Genomic DNA, 21,677 nt, shown 5'->3' with positions numbered 1-21,677 from the left:
TGGTGACCACGCCCATAGCCATGCCCCCACAGGTATCTTGGCAGTTTATGGGAAACACTGCTATGTTGCCGTCTGACATGTGTTATATCCCAAATAGCTGCAATCGCGCGTTTCCATCTCTTAAGGTATTCATGTGTGATTTCCACAAGCGTCTGTACATGTAGAAGAAGAAGAAACACGGGCATGTCTGGATGACTCGCCTCCGTCTTTCCAGTGGTTATGTCCGAGTTACGAAACCGCTTGTTATGAAGCTGGCTGTGGCGCGTTCTTTCTGACGTCTATTTTCCGAAATTCCGAACTCAGTTTGTAAATGATCGATGAGTCCACACAAAGCTAAGAGCTGGTGAGTCAAGAAATACATGGCGCACTTACCCGTGTTAAAAATTATCCAAGGAGGGTAACCTTAAACAATGAGTTAGTGTGGCTGACACGGAGTTTAGGCTAAATATGTATTTGTTTAAGGAGTTACCTGGCTTAATGTAGACAGGGCCTTAGAGTGTATGAACTGTTTTAAGAGCATAAGAAGTTGTTCTAAGTGCATAGGCATGCTGTTCTTAGTGTATGGAGGGCTTATAAAGTCTTAAAAAGCATATAATAGTCATATAAATCATAAAATAAATAATGTGTCTACTTTGCGAACATTTAACCACCTGGGGATCTGGAACGTAACCCTCGCAATAATGGAGGGAACACTGTACTATTAAAAGGTGCTAGTTTAAGTCGGTTTTAGGTTTCATGAAAATGTTCATGAAAGGTTTTGTGAATGTCAACAACTGTTGAAGTATTGTTAACGCTCTCATTATCATGAAGTAGCTTGCCGTAAATACTGTCTAGTAACACACGTAAACACAGTGACTTCCTGTTCAATGCAAAATAAGCTTTGAAAAAATCATTGTATTAAACCTGTATTGATATCGATACTAACTTTATTCTCCTCTCAGTTTCCAATTACTCATCAACTTTTCAAAATCTATATTTATCCCTTTCTCCTGTCTTAAAGACCCCCTCTGTCTTTTATTCATGGCTGAAGATTACTCATCCTTCAGTGTTCATCTTTTCACAGCTGCCAAACTCACCAACACATCAGCGTTATTGTGCCGCCTTCCTATAGAATACTTTAGCTTCACTAATGGATCTATCAGGACCCGCGTGGGAACATGTCAACAGATGAGAGTTCGCGGAACACATAGAAATTCATTTGCTTCTTGACTTATTATGCTTTGGGGAGTTTCAGCATAGCAGCCTCAATGGCAATGTCAACTGGTAATCAGAGGTTGCCAGAAGTTGAGGCACTTACGGCCGTCTTAATGCAATGATAATTACACTTTCTTTGCATAGAAAGTGTAATTTCCACCACAATGAAACTGAACAGAACTTCATGCAAATAGGTTTGTGTGCGTTTAGTTGGGGAAAACCAGCCATTCTATAGAAAATTATTTTCTTTAATTGAATCTCTTATTTCATGCATAAGCATATACACTGGGAATGTTACAGCAACACATTTAAAGGGCCCCTCTAATGCTGCAAATGTTGGGACTTATTTCATGGTTCTGGATCTAAAAATGTTGTCTACAGGTAAATTTCTCCTTAGAAAAGACCAGTGTTGTCCCGATACCGGTACCAAAATTATTTCGATACTTTTCGGTACTTTTCTAAATAAAGGGGAGCACAAAAAACTGCATTATTGGCTTCATTTTAACAAAAAATCCTAGTGTACATTAAACATATGTTTCTTATTGCAAGTTTGTCCTTAAATAAAATAGTAAACATACAAGACAACTTGTCTTTTATTAGTAAGTAAGCAAACAAAGGCTCCTAATTTAGCTGTTGACATATGCAGTAACATATTGTGTCATTTATCATTCTATTACTTTGTCAGAATTATTAAGGACAAGTGGTAGAAAATTAATTATTAAGGTACTTGTTCATTTACTGTTAATATCTGCTTACTTTCTTTTTTAACATGTTCTAGCTACACTTCTGTTAAAATATAACAATCACTTATTCTTTTGTTGTTTGATACTTTACATTAGTTTTGGATGATACCACACATTTGGGTATCAATCCGATACCAAGTCGTTACAGGATCATACATTGGTCATATTCAAAGTCCTCATGTGTCCAGAGACATATTTCCTGAGTTTATAAACATAATACTTTTCAGAGGTGGTATAGTACCGAATAGTATTCATTAGTATCGTGGTACTATACTAATACCGGTATACCGTACAACCCTAGAAAAGACACAGTAGTGATCTTAACCTTGTATTTCTAATGACATTTAGCACATTTTGGAATGCCTTCATGTAGCTCTAAAATATCAGCCTGCTTATATCACCTACAAAAGACTGGAGGGAATTTTAAATTGTGTTTTGCGTGTTTTGATAGCATCGCCATCCCAAAGCATGTTATTTTCTAGCAGAATTTGAAGGAATTATCAAATATGGCTTCCAGATGTGCAATCTACTAATACAAGTCTCAATCAATCAATCAATCAATGCATTGTTGCAGGTTGTAGCAATACAACTAATGGTGTGATACATTTTACAAATGATTGGAATATAAGGAAAGTATGGACCTCTTTAGTCAAATCAACCAGCTCAAAATGGGACGCACCAACCGAGGAGAGTGATCATTTTAAGGGTTCTGACTTTGAAGAAGAAAGGTTTTGGTCAGTGTTTGGGTGGACAAATTAAAAAGACTCAAGCCAATTGCCATCCCAAAAATTAGAAGCACCCTCAAGGGGAGAAAAAGTCCAATCCTAAGGAAATTTAGCGCTTACATGGGTCTCAAAAACAAGAGAAAAACAATGTAAGCCACTAGTATTCTAGTTTGTGTCCTCTTCTACTGATGTTTTCCTCAGAATGCTTGAGGAAATGCTGAAACAGCATGAGGAAACAGGCTATGGAAATGGGATGGAAAGGCAGAGAAGTTCAGGAATGGCGATATTTTTCTATTTATTTTTTGCTCGTACTGTTAACCGTTTCAGTTTTGAAGTAATAATGGACCAGGGTGACAAAAACAAGTAATTAAGTGATCAAAATAATAGTTTAACAAGCCTTTATCCACACTGTAATGTAGAAATGGGCTCCAGTTCTGTAAATGACATCACATCCTATCAAGTTTGGCGATGGAAAGGCAACGTTTCAAGTACAGTTAGTTATTTACGGATTACTCAAAAACCAATTGATATTATGGGAAATGACTTCCAGATTCAATTTTAGGAGCAGAAAAATACATTCAATTGTCCGAGTGAAATTTTGGTCATCTGGACGCTATGGGTCCATTAATGTTGTTGAGTTGTTCGATCTTCCATGAAATTGGAACACTTCAATCATGTATAACCGGCACATTCAGGAAAAATCGCAAATGTGTAACACTTCATACAACCGGAACCATTTCAGCTTTTGTCTTACCGTTGTCGATGGCAATGAACAGAGCTGTGTATTTATTGTCACGAACATATGGAGATTCACGGTCCAGAGCGGCCAAAGTGTTGACAGTTCCTCGCAGTTGGTTCACAGTCAGCCAGCCTGCTGGATCTCTCAGGATGGCGTACCTTGGGAAGGCAGTTGAAGGTTAGATATGTGCTGACTAGAAACATCCATAGATATAATTACTACCTGCTAAAAAACACTAATGCCTGAAGTAAGACGTATTAGTTATAAGTCACTTGCCTTTGTTCCTCTTGGTCAGTAACAAGGTAGTGAGGTGAATTATACCGTATACAATTTTCTTCTATGATTGGGGAACTAGCATGCATTTGTATTTGGTCACAGAATCCTTTAGAGGATTATTCTATTAAGTTCAAAAGTGCATATGTCCATCACAAGCGCTCCAGAGAGTGGTGGCTATTGCACCCAGGAAATTGGGACCCTACAGGAATGTAGATTTGGAGTTTAGACATTAGCAACATCTTGTAGGAAGCTCTCACAATTAGCAGTAGAGGATAGGGGTCGGAGGTCACCTGACTTAAACCGATCACAGGAAATAGGCTGACTGGCTAAGCAACAAAATGGGTGTTGTCCAGACTGGCCGGCCCCAAGGCCAACAAAAAGTAACTGGTGTAAAAGGTATTTAAGGACAGCGGTCCGAGAAGACAGCGGAAGAGATTTGGCCAACTCTTTCTCCTGGAGCTGCAGTTCCAGTCGGAGGCTCACTGTAACAAATAAAGCTTTTTTGTTCGACGATTCCTCGTTGGCGTCTTCTTGGCTCATCACCCATCGCACGACCAACAGATATACAACAGTAGCTTTAAATGTTTCCAGAAAGCTCAAAATCCCATCAAAGTACCACAATAAAACTTTACATCAAAACCAATAAAGTGCATGATGTAGGCAACATTATCCAAACCATTTCGACCCACGTCTCTCAATCGGTGAAATTCACCATTTTCAGCTTTTTTTAAAATCAAATTGCAAGTTTATCATTACATGTGTTTTGAAGTATTTTAATTGCAGTTGACTCTCATCCTTACTGACATTTGTCTTGCCTGTGAGGCTCTGTGACTAAAGTACAAGGATCAATGGTTAGTTCTTTACGTTGTTTTTGAAAAAAGCCCATTCTGTGCCCCAAAAATAAATACTTGGATGGATTCGGTGTGGGGAAACTTAAGAGCCTTGACCTAAACCTCATCAAACACATTTGTGATATCCTAGAACTGTGAGCCAACAGGCCCTCTCAAGTTCAGTTAGTAACCTCTGACATTATGCAGTCGTGGTCAAAAGTTTACATACACTTGTAGAGAACATAATGTCATGGTTGTCTTGAGTTTCCAATAATTTCTACAACTCTTATTTTTTGTAATAGAGTGATTGGAGCACATACATACAAAAAACATTCATAAAGTTTGGTTATTTAATGAATTTATTATGGTTCCTCCAGAAGGTTTTTGTCCATGTGATGTCAGATGAAACAAAAATTGAGCTGTTTGCAATATGTTTGGAGGAGAAAAGGTGAGGCTTTTAATCCCAGGAACACAATACCTACTGTCAAGCATGGTGGTGGTAGTATTATGCTCTGAGGTTAATGTGCTGCCAATGGAACTGGTGCTTTACAGAGAGTAAATGGGACAATGAAAAAGGAGGATTACCTCCAAATTATTCAAGACAACCTAAAATCATTGATTGATTGATTGATTGAAACTTTTATTATTAGATTGCACAGTACAGTAGATATTCCGTACAATTGACCACTAAATGGTAACACCCGAATACGTTTTTCAACTTGTTTAAGTCGGGGTCCACGTTAATCAATTCATGGTAAAATCATCAAACTTGGGCGCAGTTTGTCATGTCTGTTCATGTTTTTGTTTTGGCCATGTGTTTGTTTTTTGGACTCTTTTTAGTTCCTGGTTGCACTTCCTTGTTTGTTCGTTTCCATAGCAACTCATTAGTTTTCACCTGTCCTGTCACGCACCTGTTTCACGTTTTGAGTCACGCACCTGTTTTCACTGATCATGTCACCATTTAAATCTGTCGGTTTCTGTTGTTCGTCCTGGCGACCTCACACTTTTTCATCCCCCTGCTTCATGTCATGTTCACAGTTCCTTGTCAAGTACGTTTTGTTTGTTAATGCCACAGTTAGTGTTTTTGTTTCATTGTTCACAGTTTCTGCCTTTTGTGCAAGTTTTATTTTCATAGCCAAGTTTTTGTACTTATTCTTTTTTTGAGTGTTAATATTAAATCATGTTTCTTAATTCACGTCTTGCCCGTGCCAATTTTCCGTTGCCTTCCGGGGAAACAAAACCCAAGGACCAAGTCGTGACACAGTTGGGTGTTCCAACAGGACAATGACCCCAAACACACATCAAAAGTGGTAAAAGAATGGCTAAATCAGGCTAGAATGAAGGTTTTAGAATGGCCTTCCCAAAGTCTTGACTTAAACGTGTGGACAATGCTGAAGAAACAAGTCCATGTCAGAAAACCGACAAATTTAGCTGAACTGCACCAATTTTGTCAAGAGGAGTGGTCAAAAATTCAACCAGAAGCTTGCCAGAAGCTTGTGGATGGCTACCAAAAGTGCCTTATAGCAGTGAAACTTGCCAAGGGACATGTAAGCAAATATTAACATTGCTGTATGTATACTTTTGACCCAGCAGATTTGGTCACATTTTCAGTAGACCCATAATAAATTCATAAAAGAACCAAACTTCATGAATGTTTTTTTGTGACCAACAAGTATGTGCTCCAATCACTCTATCACAAAAAAATAAGAGTTGTAGAAAGTATTGGAAACTCAAGGCAGCCATGACATTATGTTCTTTACAAGTGTATGCAAACATTTGACCATGACGGTAGATACACAGACATGGCCTCAGGGGAATAATAAAGTGTACATACTGTGTCCTTTAAGGTAGACATTTGTTTTTGGTAAATTTCTTTGGGTCGATTACAGAAGGAAATACAAATGTCCACTGCAGAAGATGCTGGTTCTCAGGAAGTTACAGCATTTCGTACTTAGCCACTGGAGATCTCCAGACCAGAAAGGGTGCCCATTAAACTCCAGTACCAGCATCAATAAAATACTGACAAAAATCACAGACTTTAAGAACTGGACTCACGTTGGAGACCCTTGACAGAAGAAACAGAATAAGTAAAACTATCTGAAAATCTTGTAGAAAGTTTTCCCAGAAAACTGGAAACTTCTCTACATTCATTTTTTTTTCTCAATTCTCGTGAGTGTAATGGGCAATGGCTCCTCCAGTACTTTTTTCTATATAGTTTATGTCGGTACGACGTTCTACTTTCTCTCCTGAGAGTAACATTTTGCCGTGATTAGAAACTTTCAGCGAGAGAGGGGAGGGAGAGAGAGGAGATGGCATGCAGCCAATGCTAATAAACCCGTTCTGTCTTGAGAACTGCTGAGTGTGCGTAAGCAACAGTTCTAAGGACAGTACAAGGGGTGCGCTGACTTGTGTTTGGACACAACCACCGTGCACTTCATCTAAATTCACAGCGGGCAAAGCAAGAGGACGGGGGCAGGGAAGGAGAGATGGAGGCGATGCAGGGAGAGTGATGAGGAGAGGGATGAAGAAAGGAGGCATCATACCGCGAATGAGGGCAGTAATGAAAATACATTTCCTCCACTTTCTTTGCACATGTAATTTTTATGGCTGCTTCGTCTGTGCTGCCATCTGAGCAGCTTGGTTCAGGTTGAGTTTGGGGACTCACCGACAAAGAAATAACTCCATTCGTTTTCTGCCATTATTCCTGTTCACTTCAGAAGGAGCCTATCCCTGCGGATTTTGTGTGAAAAGTGGACTACTCCTTGGAATGGTCACTATAGGGCAGTGTTTTTCAACCACTGTGCCGTGGCACACTAGTGTGCCGTGAGATACAGTCTGGTGTGCCGTGGGAGATTATCTAATTTCACCTACACTACCGTTCAAAAGTTTGGGGTCACCCAAACAATTTTGTGGAATAGCCTTCATTTCTAAGAACAAGAATAGACTGTCGAGTTTCAGATGAAAGTTCTCTTTTTCTGGCCATTTTGAGCGTTTAATTGACCCCACAAATGTGATGCTCCAGAAACTCAATCTGCTCAAAGGAAGGTCAGTTTTGTAGCTTCTGTAACGAGCTAAACTGTTTTCAGATGTGTGAACATGATTGCACAAGGGTTTTCTAATCATCAATTAGCCTTCTGAGCCAATGAGCAAACACATTGTACCATTAGAACACTGGAGTGATAGTTGCTGGAAATGGGCCTCTATACACCTATGTAGATATTGCACCAAAAACCAGACATTTGCAGCTAGAATAGTCATTTACCACATTAGCAATGTATAGAGTGTATTTCTTTAAAGTTAAGACTAGTTTAAAGTTATCTTCATTTAAAAGTACAGTGCTTTTCCTTCAAAAATAAGGACATTTCAATGTGACCCCAAACTTTTGAACGGTAGTGTATATGGGTTAAAAATATTTTTTGCAAACCAGTTATTATAGTCTGCAAATGATATGTTGTTGTTGAGTGTCGGTGCTGTCTAGAGCTCGGCAGAGTAACCGTGTCATACTCTTCCATATCAGTAGGTGGCAGCCGGTAGCTAATTGCTTTGTAGATGTGGGAAACAGCGGGAGGCAGGGTGCAGGTAAAAAGGTGTCTTATGCTTAAACCAAAAATTAAAAAAAGGTGAGTGCCCCTAAGAAAAGGCATTGAAGCTTAGAGAAGGCTATGCAGAACAAAACTAAAACTGAACTGGCTACAAAGTCAACAAAAACAGAATGCTGGACGACAGCAAAGACTGACTGTGGAGCAAAGACAATGTACATCCGAACATGACATGACAATCAACAATGTCCCCACAAAGAAGTATAAAAACAACTGAAATATTCTTGACTGCTAAAACAAAGTAGGTGTGGGAAATATCGCTCAAAGGAAGACAGGAAACTGCTACGGGAAAATACCAAAAATAAGAGAAAAAGCAGTAAAACACTACACACAGGAAAACAGCAAAGAAGTCCAAATAAGTCAGGGTGTGATGTGACAGGTGGTGACAGTACACCTACTTCGAGACAAGAGCTATAGTGATGCATGCTTGGTTATGGTTTAAAGTCATATCCAACAATTGTGACAACGACTTTTTACTGTCAACTGAGTTTCGTTTTTTAATGATTTCTGCTGGTGGTGTGCCTCCACATTTTTTCAACGCAAAAAATGTGCCTTGGCTCAAAAAGGTTGAAAAACACTGCTATAGGGAACTTAACCCAACAAGCCTGCACAGAGGTCAGGCGAATCAACCACTGAACGATGGGTAAATTACAGTCAACTCTTTTATTAACTCAAACCACAGTCCGGTAAAAGATTGTTCCTCATTCAAATTATTGCCATTGTTATTTCCCCACAGTACCGTACCATACCAACTTTAACCTGCTCGGTGGAATTGTGGTTAGAGTGGCCGCCCTGAGATCGGTAGGGCGTGAGTTCAAACCCCGGCCGAGTCATACCAAAGACTATACAAATGGGACCCGTTATCTCCCTGCTTGGCACTCAGCATCGAGGGTTGGAATTGGGGGTTGAATCACCAAAATGATTCCCGAGCGCGGCCACAGCTGCTGCTCCCTGCTCCCCTCACCTCCCAGGGGGTGGAACAAGGGGATGGGTCAAATGCAGAGGTTAGTTTCACCACACCTAGTGTGTGTGTGACTATGGTACTTTAACTTTTTAACTTTAACTTTAAAAATGGCCACAGTTGAAATACAAAGGGCGGTACTCCAAACAAGCAAACACACAAAAAGCAGAGAACTACAGGCAAAGGACAGACTAAAATATATAATTTAAAACAGAGGTAAAACATATGTACATATATATATATAACCTCGACTATATATATATATATATATATATATATATATATATATATATATATATATATATATATATATAGTCGAGGTTACTGTGGTTTATCCGTTATATAGTGCAATAAATGTGTATATAAATATATATCTATCTATCTATCTATATATATATATATATATATATATATATATATATATATATATATATATATATATATATATATATATATATATATATATATATATATATATATATATATATATATATACATACGTTAGGTCAGGAAAAAACACAGAGGCTATTTTATCCCTACAAGCCTGTTTTGCAGGTTTCCCTGCTCTTCAGGGGATTTTATATCCCCTGAAGAGCAGGGAAACCTGCGAAACAGGCTTGTACACTACAAATAAAATTCCCCGAGGCCTGCAAAACAGGCTTGCAGGGATGAAATAGCCTCTGTGTTTTTTCCTGACCTAACATATATACATATATATTTATACACACATTTTTACACACATGTACACAAAAAAAGGCCGATAAAAATTATCTTAAGAGCAATTTGTTAGCTATAAGGCAGTTAAAAAGCAAAGCAAAAAAAAAACAAAAAACAGTTTTAAACAGTTCAAAGTCTAATACTGGGTTAAAAGCCAGTAAGTAAAAATTAGTTTTAGGAAGCGTCTTAAAAGTAGACAAAGAAGAGTATGTACTAATTTATGGATTTGTCCGGGTTCACCATCTTCACAGGCCGCCAATAAACGTAGCCTTGTTAAATTAGACCAATGAAATAGCCAGACGGGTTATGATAGATCAAATAAATTGTTCACATTAAATCAAACACACTCACACAATCATTCAGTCAACCATTTGGCGCATTATGGACTCACCCTCGTCATGGGAAAAAGACAAAATGCACAAAACGCAGCCCAAAAGCCGAAGATTATCGACCCCGCGATCAAAAACAGCCGTTGCAGGAAACTTAAATCCACCACCACTCACGGGACCCAAAAGGCCGGACCGTCGTGTGCAGAAGAAGACGACTTCGGCGGTTTCATCGCAATGGAGGAGGAAGGAAAAAGTCGGTGCTTAATGACATCACCGTTAAGCTACTGTATGCTGTGTTATAGGCGCTGTCTTCTGTTAGATTTGTGAATAAACAAAAGCGCTTGTGTAAATATTTCCATCCATTTTCTACCGCTTGTCCCATGTTTCATAAATTAGTCCAGTAAAGCGACAATACTACATCGCTAACACGTCATTACATCTGCCAGTCAACTGTTATTTTATTTACCACTTCATTAGGTATGGGAATTGATAAGATTTTTCCAGTTTTCACTTTCGATTCTGCTTAACGGTTCAATTCTTTATCGATTCTTATTTGGAAAAAAGAGCAAAAAGGTGGATTAGCATCAATTTTGTTTAGTTTAAAGGTAACGTGACCTTACAAAGCCTAAGAGGCACATAAGTGGGAATAAATATGAGAAATAAATATTCTTCTGTAGAATTCAACAAAATAAATCATATGTGGGAGTACACACAAATTTTAAATTTTGTAACATGTAAAGTTACATGCAAAGTGAGTTATGTCAAGCCTTTATTGGTTTTAATTTCGATGATTATGGCTTAATGTTTATGAAAACCTTGAATTGAAAATCTCAGAAAATTAAAAAATGTAAAAAAACTGCAAGCCATGAGAAGTCTGCTTACAATTGAGCCTATGGGAGTGGCTCTATTCGGCCTATAAAGCGCTTAAAAAACATCCAAAACACAAATAGATGATTCATATGGCCTCATCCTGATGCATGAAACGTGACGAATTGGGGGATGCATTATCCACTCTAGCCGCCAGATGGCAGTAGTGTTGAATATCTTAAAATTTATTTTGTGGTAATTCCAACGTTGACCTTCTTGGGTGGATCTCACGTGGATGGAGCCATATAAATCCCTTCCCTACTGTATGTGTAATATAGTAACAGTCACATTCATAATAACCTAATATTTACGTATTTTGCGCATTATTTTGACAGACACATGGCAATGTTCACTATTGCCTTTTATTACAACACTGACTACAACTCATGCAGACATCATGAGAGCCAACAAACATAATAAAACATCACTTACTGTACAATGTCTGCTGTCACCGGGATGCCGACTGTTAGGATGCTGATATATTCCCGTTTACATGAAAAATGACTCATAATCCTTGCGAAGGAAAAAACTAAAGCTGGGTGCAAACCAGCTTTTCTCGCGCGTCTTTCTCGCCAACTCCTGGTCTAAATTGGCTGTCAAAGTTGACCAACTTCTTAGTTTACGTCCACAACATCTTACTGCCAAGGTGAGAGGCATTATTAATGATCGAGAATAAACTTTCACGACCTCCGAGGCAAGAACGCAGCTCACCAGCTGATGATGTCAATACAGCGGCATAATGAATGAATGCATAATGAATGAATGCATAATGAATGAATGCCTCTAATCAATGCGCCACTACATGTAGGTCCTTAAGGTTAGCGCTTGTACTAACAATACCGCTAATACTCGGTTAATATTCAGGTCATGCTATGTAAATGGCGTACTGTTAGCGCTTTTTTGATGGTTATTTATTAGGTTTGACATCATGGCTCCCACTGGCTCTATTGTAAGCAGACTTGTATATACGTTTATTTATGAGTTAAAATGCATTAAAAAAAAAAGACATATGTGTTTTTGTCCCTCATAAGGATTGTGAATTATTGGGAAAATTCCCAAAATGGGGAGTGAGTGGACAGTCCTATATGACAATCACCATCATGTTGAATTGACCAGAAAAAAAGTATTTACAAGAGAAGCAATTCCATCCATCTATCCATTTTCTACCGTTTGTCCCTTTTGGGGTCGCCGAGGGCTGGAGCCTATCCCAGCTGCACTCGGGTGGAAGGCGGGGTATACCCAGTTCTTGGTTTCTTATGTGGGTTTATTGTTAGGCAGTTTCATTAACGTCCTCCCAGCGCGGTAACAACACACAACAACAGCAGTCACGTTTAGTCTACCGTAAAGCAGTTTGTCTGCCGTAAACAGCAATGTTGTGACACTCTTAAACAGGACAATACTGCCATCTACTGGATAGCCTCCAGAACACTGAAATTCAAGTATTTATTTTATTTATATGTATAATAAAATAAATAAATAAATAAATATATATATATATATATATATATATATATATATATATATATATATATATATATATATATATATATGAAATACTTGAGTTGGTGAATTCTAGCTTAAATACGTTCCCCTCTTAACCACACCCCAACCCCGCCCCCCGTCCCACCCCCACCCACGCCCCCCACCCCCCACCTCCCGGTATCAGAGGTCTCAAGGTTGGCAAGTATGTACTATACCAACTTTAAAGGCCTACTGAAAGCCACTACTACCAACCACGCAGTCTGATAGTTTATATATCAATGATGAAATCTTAACATTGCAACACATGCCAATACGGCCGGGTTAACTTATAAAGTGCAATTTTAAAATTCCCGCCACACTTCCGGTTGAAAAACTCCTTTGGATATGATTTATGCGCGTGACGTCACAAAAGCAACGGAAGTGGTTGGACCCCATCGGACCCGATAGAAAAGCCTCTTGTTTTCTTTGACAACATTCCACAGTATTCTGGACATCTGTGTTGGTGAATCTTTTGCAATTTGTTTAATGAACAATGGAGGCTGCAAAGAAGAACGTTGTAGGTGGGATCGATCGGTGTCTTAGCGGCTAAGTACAATACTGTAATATCTGTGATATTTGCATTAGTGTACTGTGTCTTTAAGGGTTTGGGGAACGCGCATGCGCGAGTGAGTTGGCGGAGAACTTGAGTGTGTGTGATCGTGACTTTTGGCTAACAGCAGCTCGTGTATGTGTGTGCGTTACTTTTTGAACTACAACCAGTTACCGCTTGTTAATAAAGCGATTGAGCAATTTGTTTAATGGACAATGGAGACTGCAAATAAGAAAGTTGGAGCCGGTGGAGCAGCGGACTACACCAACACCAGGAGGTTGTGTTGTGTTTTGAGCAGGATAACAGACGCACTACGGTGAGTCTAACTTTGGATTCCAAACATTTGATCGCTTGCCCGTACGTGCGTGTCGATATGTGCATGTGACGTACGTAACTTTGGGGAAATATATGTTTCTTGCCGACTCTGATGGCCGCCGCCGCATCTAAGTTAGCTACGCAGCTAGGTTAGCTTCTGTTCTTTTAGCTTCGCCAAGCGGAATATTATTAATCGTGTATTTACATGTTCATGGTTTAATAGTATTATTGATCTTCTGTCTATCCATCCAGTCAGGGTTTTTTTTAATTTAGTTTCTATCTGCATTTGAGACTGCTATGCTATCGCGTTGGCTACGCAGCTAGGCTAGCTTCTGTTTTTTTAGCTTCGCCAAGCGGAATATTATTAATCGTGTATTTACATGTTCATGGTTTAATAGTATTATTGATCTTCTGTCTATCCATCCAGTCAGGGTTTTTTTTAATTTAGTTTCTATCTGCATTTGAGACTGCTATGCTATCGCGTTGGCTACGCAGCTAGGTTAGCTTCTATTTTTTTTAGCTTCGCAAAGCTGAATTATTAATAGTGTATTTACATGTTCAGTCACTGTGAATGTCCATTTCGCGTTCTCGACTCTCATTTTCAAGAGGATATAGTATCTGAGATGGTTTAAAATACAAATCCGTGATCCACAATAGAAAAAGGAGAGAGTGTGGAATCCAATGAGCCAGCGTGTACCTAAGTTACGGTCAGAGCGAAAAAAGATACGTCCATCACTGCCTCTCAAGTCCTTCACTGTAACGTTCCTCATCTACGAATCTTTCATCCTCGCTCAAATTAATGGGGTAATCGTCACTTTCTCGGTCCGAATCTCTCTCGCTCCATTGTAAACAACGGGGAATTGTGAGCAGCACTACCGCTTGTGACGTCACGCTACTTCCAGTACAGGCAAGGCTTTTTTTTTTATCAGCGAGCAAAAGTTGCGAACTTTATCGTCAATTTTCTCTACTAAATCCTTTCAGCAAAAATATGGCAATATCGCGAAATGATCAAGTATGACACATAGAATGGATCTGCTTTTCCCGTTTCAATAAAAACATTTAATTTCAGTAGGCCTTTAAAAACAACCACAGTTGAAAAACAAAGGGCTGTGCACCACAAAGAAATACAGGCAAAGGACAGACAAAAACAATTCAATTGACGTATTTCTGTAAACACAGGCAGTGTGACGAAGGAACACAGCTAAAATGCATATTGCTAATTACCGATTCAATAATGTTTTGTCAACAACTCATCCAAAGTGTTTTTATTGATTTGTCTTTGTTTTACTATTTGTGCGCATGTATTTGACCCACCGGTTTAAAATTAGATTGTATGTAGTTGTTGTTATTATTATTCTTGTTAGATGTAATTTGGGGCCTATATGTATGTATCTATAAATAATTGTTCACTCATTTACACATATTTTATTTTTATGTTTGCAGGTTTTATTATTTTATTTGCTTTTCAGCTGGCAAGGAGATGTGACTATCTATTTATTGCATACATCATAAAATAGGTTATGGAACACTTAAGTTTAAAGCAAAAGATGGAAAAGCAATCCAGCCACTTACTTTAAATAAAAACTATGCAACGCCAGTGCTTGGCAGGAACAGGGGTGATTAAGTAAGGGTGTTGTTTTTGTACACAAATGCACCTTGAAAGCACATTATTTATGTAAAACAGTGACGGGACATAAATTGGATACATTTGCAAGGCGACGAACAGAACAGCGTACAGAGGAAAATGTGTTTTGTTTTAAATTGCAAACCTTAAAAGGGAACTGCACTTTTTTGGAATTTTGTTCACAATAATTATGAGAGAAAAGACGACGGATAATTCTTTTTTTTAAGCATTCTAACTAAATAAACGCCGATAAAAGCCTGCTTATAATGGAGTCAATGGGAGGTCCACTATTCTACCCATATATCCCTTTAAAAAAACATCTACAAAGCGCAGACCAGAGGTGGTAACGTGCTACATTTACTCCGTTACATCTACTTGAGTAACTTTTGGGATGAATTGTACTTCTAAGAGTAGTTTTAATGCAACATTCTTTTACTTGAGTATATTTATAGAGAAGAAACGCTACTTTTACTCCGCTCCATTTATCTACATTCAGCTCGCTACTCGCTACTGATTTTTATCGATCTGTTAATGCACGCTTTGTTTGTTTTGGTTTGTCAGACAGACCTTCAAAGTAGGATCTATCGCATGCCTGCGTTTCACCAATCAAATACAGTCACTGGTGACGTTTGACTCCGTTTCACCAATCAAACAGAGCCAGGCGGTCACATGATTAACAAGCTTAAGCTTACATGAACTCAACGTCAAATTTGAGGAAGCACATCGCGGTAAGTAACCTTAGTAGATATTTTGGCTGTCACCGTAGGCTGATGTTAGCTTCCCTGCTATGAATCACTGTCAAATGTACATCGTGTGAGGACATTTATTAACGTACTGCAGCCTCATAGACACACACACACACACACACACACACACACACACACACACACACACACACACACACACACACACACACACACACACACACACACACACACACACACACACACACACACACACACACACACACACACACACGCACTGTCGCACACAAACACGCACACATGCATAGAAACACCAATCAGTGTGTTCTCAGGTGCAGCCCACACCTATCAGTTTATGGTTTGCGTAAAGGCTAACTTGTTATTTTCCTTTGTAATCTCTGCCTACTGAGCCTATGGTGCTGTTAAGTTATTGTGGCTCAATTTGCCTTAATTTTTTTGATGTTAATGTATTATTATTTAATATATATTATTGTTTGCTCTTGAACGCATCATAATTATCCCCTCAACTCCCCCCAAAATGGATTAACTCGCTGGAATAAAAAAGACAATATAACATACATCCATAAACGCGGATGCATATGAAAAAGTGCAATATATTTATCTGTACAGTAATCTATTTATTTATTTATATCTGCACCTTATTGCTTTTTTATCCTACACTACCATGAGCTAATGCAACGAAATTCCGTTCTTATCTGTACTGTAAAGTTCAAATTTGAATGACAATAAAAAGGAAGTCTAAGTCTAAGTTTTAGTTGCTTAAGAGATATTCCTGGCTCTGAATTTGCTCATTGCTATTTTTATGTTTTTGTGCATTATTTGTTGCCGTCATCATTAAACAAAGAGGTTACTCAGTACTTGAGTAGTTTTTTCACAACATACTTTTTACTTTTACTCAAGTAAATATTTGGGTGACTACTCCTTACTTTTACTAAAATAAATCTCTAAAGTAACAGTACTCTTACTTGAGTACAATTTCTGGCTACTCTACCCACCTCTAGCGCAGACAATACTCCATTTACATTTCGTGACTTGAATATTAATCAAGTATTGGTGATATTGTTATTATAAGCGCTAACGCAGACCAACTATTTATTATCACTAGCTTGTGTGCCCATGTTAGCATCATCGACTGGTGAGCTGCTTTCTTGAGTCAGAGTCCGTCAAAGTTTAGTCTAGATCATAAATAATGCCTCGCAACTTGATAGTACAAACCCCGTTTCCATATGAGTTGGGAAATTGTGTTAGATGTAAATATAAACGGAATACAATGATTTGCAAATCATTTTCAACCCGAATTCAGTTGAATATGCTACAAAAACATATTTGATGTTCAAACTGATAAACATTTTTTTTTTGCAAATAATCATTAACTGTAGAATTTGATGCCAGCAACACGTGACAAAGAAGTTGGGAAAGGTGGCAATAAATACTGATACAGTTGAGGAATGCTCATCAAACTCTTATTTGGAACATCCCACAGGTGAACAGGCAAATTGGGAACAGGTGGGTGCCATGATTGGGTATAAAAGTAGATTCCATGAAATGCTCAGTCATTCACAAACAAGGATGGGGTGAGGGTCACCACTTTGTCAACACATGCGTGAGCAAATTGTTGAACAGTTTAAGAAAAACCTTTCTCAACCAGCTATTGCAAGGAATTTAGGGATTTCACCATCTACGGTCCGTAATATCATCAACGGGTTCAGAGAATCTGGAGAAATCACTGCACGTAAGCAGCTAACCCCGTGACCTTCGATCCCTCAGGCTGTACTGCATCAACAAGCGACATCAGTGTGTAAAGGATATCACCACATGGGCTCAGGAACACTTCAGAAACCCACTGTCAGTAACTACAGTTGGTCGCTACATCTGTAAGTGCAAGTTAAAACTCTCCTATGCAAGGCGAAAACCGTTTATCAACAACACCCATAAATGCCGTCGGCTTCGCTGGGCATGAGCTCATTTAAGATGGACTGATACAAAGTGGAAAAGTGTTCTGTGGTCTGACGAGTCCACATTTCAAATTGTTTTTGGAAACCGTGGACGTCGTGTCCTCCGGACCAAAGAGGAAAAGAACCATCTGGATTGTTATAGGCGCAAAGTTGAAAAGCCAGCATCTGTGATGGTATGGGGGTGTATTAGTGCCCAAGACATGGGTAACTTACACATCTGTGAAGGCACCATTAATGCTGAAAGGTATATACAAGTTTTGGAGCAACATATGTTGCCATCCAAGCAACGTTACCATGGACGCCCCTGCTTATTTCAGCAAGACAATTCCAAGTGTCATGCCCTTTCCCAACTACTTTGGCACGTGTTGCAGCCATGAAATTCCAAGTTAATTATTAATTGCAAAAAAAAAAATAAAGTTTATGAGTTTGAACATCAAATATCTTGTCTTTGTAGTGCATTCAACTGAATATGGGTTGAAAAGGATTTGCAAATCATTGTATTCCGTTTATATTTACATCTAACACAATTTCCCAACTCCTATGGAAACGGGGTTTGTAGAAAGATGAGGACATGATCCGAGGAGTTGGTCAACTTTGGCATCCAGTAGCTGGGTCGCATATGACGTCACGTCCGTTTTTCTTTTTTGGGGCTTAATTAACACGATGGTCAACCAGCTTAAGCGTAGCATTAAAAACAAATGTGAGTGAGTGTAGAGTTTGAGCAGAAAATGCCGTATTAGTGATGTGTTCTTGGGTGTTACAGTCCTTCACACAGAAAGATAGGAAAGAGCTTTCACAGAGTCCCGAAAGAAGTGGTTCATCAAGGTAATAAAGTCCGGGAAAAAACAAAAGTGCGTCAAAGGAAATAGCTCTTATAAATATCACTTTCATCATCTGGTGGCATACAATCGGACCGCTTGTGTCTGCAGCAATCACTGTGTAAACTGCCTGTTTGAACATTTGATTTGTTTTGAGAAACTTTCTGTGATGCATTCAAATGCATTCTTCACTACATTAGTCATGTCTGAGAGCAGAACTAAACGTAAAAAAAAGGACAATTAGTTTGTGTTCTTTTGTGGTTGCTATGCCTAAATATAACTACGAAGACCTGCTTGTGCAAATAAACTAATGTCATGTTAAGTCCTAGTAATACATATTGTGGTTGTTAGTCAAATCCACTGTATTTTCTTTGTCGATTTTCATAACAGCAACTTAAAGCTTTGTTGTTATTGTTGTGCAAGGAAGCCCTAATAAACTAGATTAATAAATATCTCGTAAGCTCAACAGCATATACTGAATCTTGATAACGCTAGCAAACATTGCTGAACAACAGGGACATATATAGCTAAATAATAAGACAAAATATGAACTTCCCACCATAAAAAAATATTTGCAGCAGGAAATCAACTGCAAACAAACGTATCCTTTTTTCTCATTAGCGTCACGATCACAGCACTTCGACACTTGTTATGTCAGTCAAATACGGTACTTAGCGATGCACGAATAAATCCAAAATTGTCTCACGGATGAATGCTTAATTTGTCGACCCCTATAGATCTACAGACATGATGTTCCTCCAATATTTTCTTCTTTAAATACCATAAGTGTCAAATGAAGTGAGGTGGTAGTGAGCAGTAATGTCTTGGTGATGATAATTGGTTTAATGGTTTGAATAAAAAAATAATGGTAACACTTTAGTATGGGGAACATTTTCACCATTAATTAGTTGCTTATTAAAGTAACAGAGACTTAATTTAGAGTTATTTGGACACTAGGGGAACATATAAGGGTTAGGGTTAGGGTTACTAATAAGCAATAATTCTGAGGTTTTTGAGGGAAGACTCTTAGTTAATGGCTTACTGGTTGTATAATAAGGTCATGCAGAATAAGGCATTAATAAGTACTTAATAAAGGCAAGAATGCCTTTATTAATTATAAATTGGAGAAATTTACTGTATACTGGGATAACAAAGTCAATTATGTCACGCCCCATAAGCCTGACTTTAATTTTTCGAATTAGCGATTGTACTGTTTAAAAAAAATAAAAATAAAAAGATTATATATTATATATTATATATATATTTATATATATTTATATATATGTTTATATTATTTTATTTTATTTCTGACTATTATTAATAATGTATTATTATATATTTTTTCTTTATTTAATTGATGTATTTGCAAATATTACTTTGTTTTTCTGCTGTTTCTTTCTTTTTTTGGGACAAAAAATATTTTGACATTTAGGGCAGACAACAGATGTGTGAAGTATGTGAATATGATGTTGTGGATGGGAATGTCTGATGCTGGATCTCAATAAAAATAAAATGAAAACAAACAAAATAAATAAGTACTTAATAATGACTAATTAAGAGCCAATATGTTAGTCATTTGCATGTTAATAAGCAACTAATGTGTTCCCCATACTAAAGTGTTACCAACATATTTCTTAAGAGTTTATAAATCCACTCTATTCCATTTTAAATATTATTTTTATGATCGCTTATAAATTTGCCTCTAAACGTATCAAAATACGCTCAAGGCGTCAATATCGGCATCGTATTAGATGTGAAAAACTTTTTTCACATCATGACAATTCTAATTAGTGGTATACCCTAATTAGAATCATCATGTCTCTGGATCTTTTTCTGATGACTGCAATTCATGTCTGCTTGTGATACAAACAACATTTACATTATTGAGGGATGACTGTCAAGGTCTATGTAAATACATAGTAAATTAAGACTTTTTGAGGATAAAAATCGGCGTGTTTCGAGTTTTGACTCATTTGTAGTCACAACTTTAATATGGGTATGCGCGTACTTGCTATGACCACTTACAAGCCGTGGAAGAGCAACTCCTGTACATCCATGTGTCATCTTCACTATCTTTGACTTTCTGCAATGTGCTGGAGGCTTAAAAAGCAGCCAAGCACACTTTATCTTCAAACTGATATGAAAAACTCTGCAATGTCGGTGTGTTTGTATGGCTTATGACAGATTCTCTTTATTTGTGCCAATATGAGACCTTTCATATCCACTCTTCTAACCAGTGGGGACACTACAGCTGTCAGACCCTCCAAGGTCAGACGTGTACCATCCATAACATCTCAGTGTCACACAGTAAGTTGGTTCTGGTAGTCCACCAGTGACTCGGTATAACTCCCTTTACACAGCCACATTTTTAGTCACTGTTGCGTATAAACAGCAGCGAGATCCAAGGGCAGTTAACTTAGGAGTTTTTCATACATCACATTAGACCAGGGCTGTCAAACATAAGGCCCTTTTTGATTGACAGCCAAATGAGCACATCAGCGATCTTGAAATATAAACTACCGTATTTTCCGGACTATAAGGCGCACTTAAAATCCTTTTCTTGTCTCAAAACTCGACTTATAACCCGGTGCGCCTAATGTACGGCATAATTTTGGTTGTGCTTACCGACCTCAAAGCTATTTTATTTGGTACATGGTGAAATGATAAGTGTGACCAGTAGCTGGCAGTCACACATAAGAGATACATGTAGACTGCAATATGATGGCAGTCACACATAAGAGGTACGTGTACACTGCAATATGACTCAAGTAAACAACAACAAAATGTTATACAAACCCCGTTTCCATATGAGTTGGGAAATTGTGTTAGATGTAAATATAAACGGAATACAATGATTTGCAAATCCTTTTCAAGCCATATTCAGTTGAATGCACTACAAAGACAACATATTTGATGTTCAAACTCAAACTTTATTTATTTTTTACAAATAATAATTAACTTAGAATTTCATGGCTGCAACACGTGCCAAAGTAGTTGGGAAAGGGCATGTTCACCACTGTGTTACATGGCCTTTCCTTTTAGCAACACTCAGTGAATGTTTGGGAACTGAGGAGACACATTTTTGAAGCTTCTCAGGTGGAATTCTTTCCCATTCTTGCTTGATGTACAGCTTAAGTCTCTGTTGTGGTATTTTAGGCTTCGTAATGCGCCACACATTTTCAATGGGAG

General features: G+C 38.1%; 1 protein-coding gene across 2 annotated transcripts in view; it reads right to left on the bottom strand.

Moving 5' to 3' along the window:
* The window catches only part of cdh13 (cadherin 13, H-cadherin (heart)), a 909,098-nt gene that overhangs the window by 112,859 nt on the left and 774,562 nt on the right, over positions 1-21,677 (bottom strand). For both annotated transcript variants that reach the window (XM_062035861.1, XM_062035860.1), the window contains one exon: positions 3,417-3,559. In XM_062035861.1, coding sequence (XP_061891845.1) covers positions 3,417-3,559 — 143 coding nt within the window. The remainder of the gene's footprint in view (positions 1-3,416; positions 3,560-21,677) is intronic.

Source organism: Entelurus aequoreus, linkage group LG24 (assembly GCF_033978785.1).
Source record: "Entelurus aequoreus isolate RoL-2023_Sb linkage group LG24, RoL_Eaeq_v1.1, whole genome shotgun sequence".
In the NCBI taxonomy this organism is placed as follows: Eukaryota; Metazoa; Chordata; class Actinopteri; order Syngnathiformes; family Syngnathidae; genus Entelurus; species Entelurus aequoreus.
The sequence above is the reverse complement of the archived record's forward strand: the minus strand, read 5'-3'. Positions and strand labels throughout refer to the sequence as shown.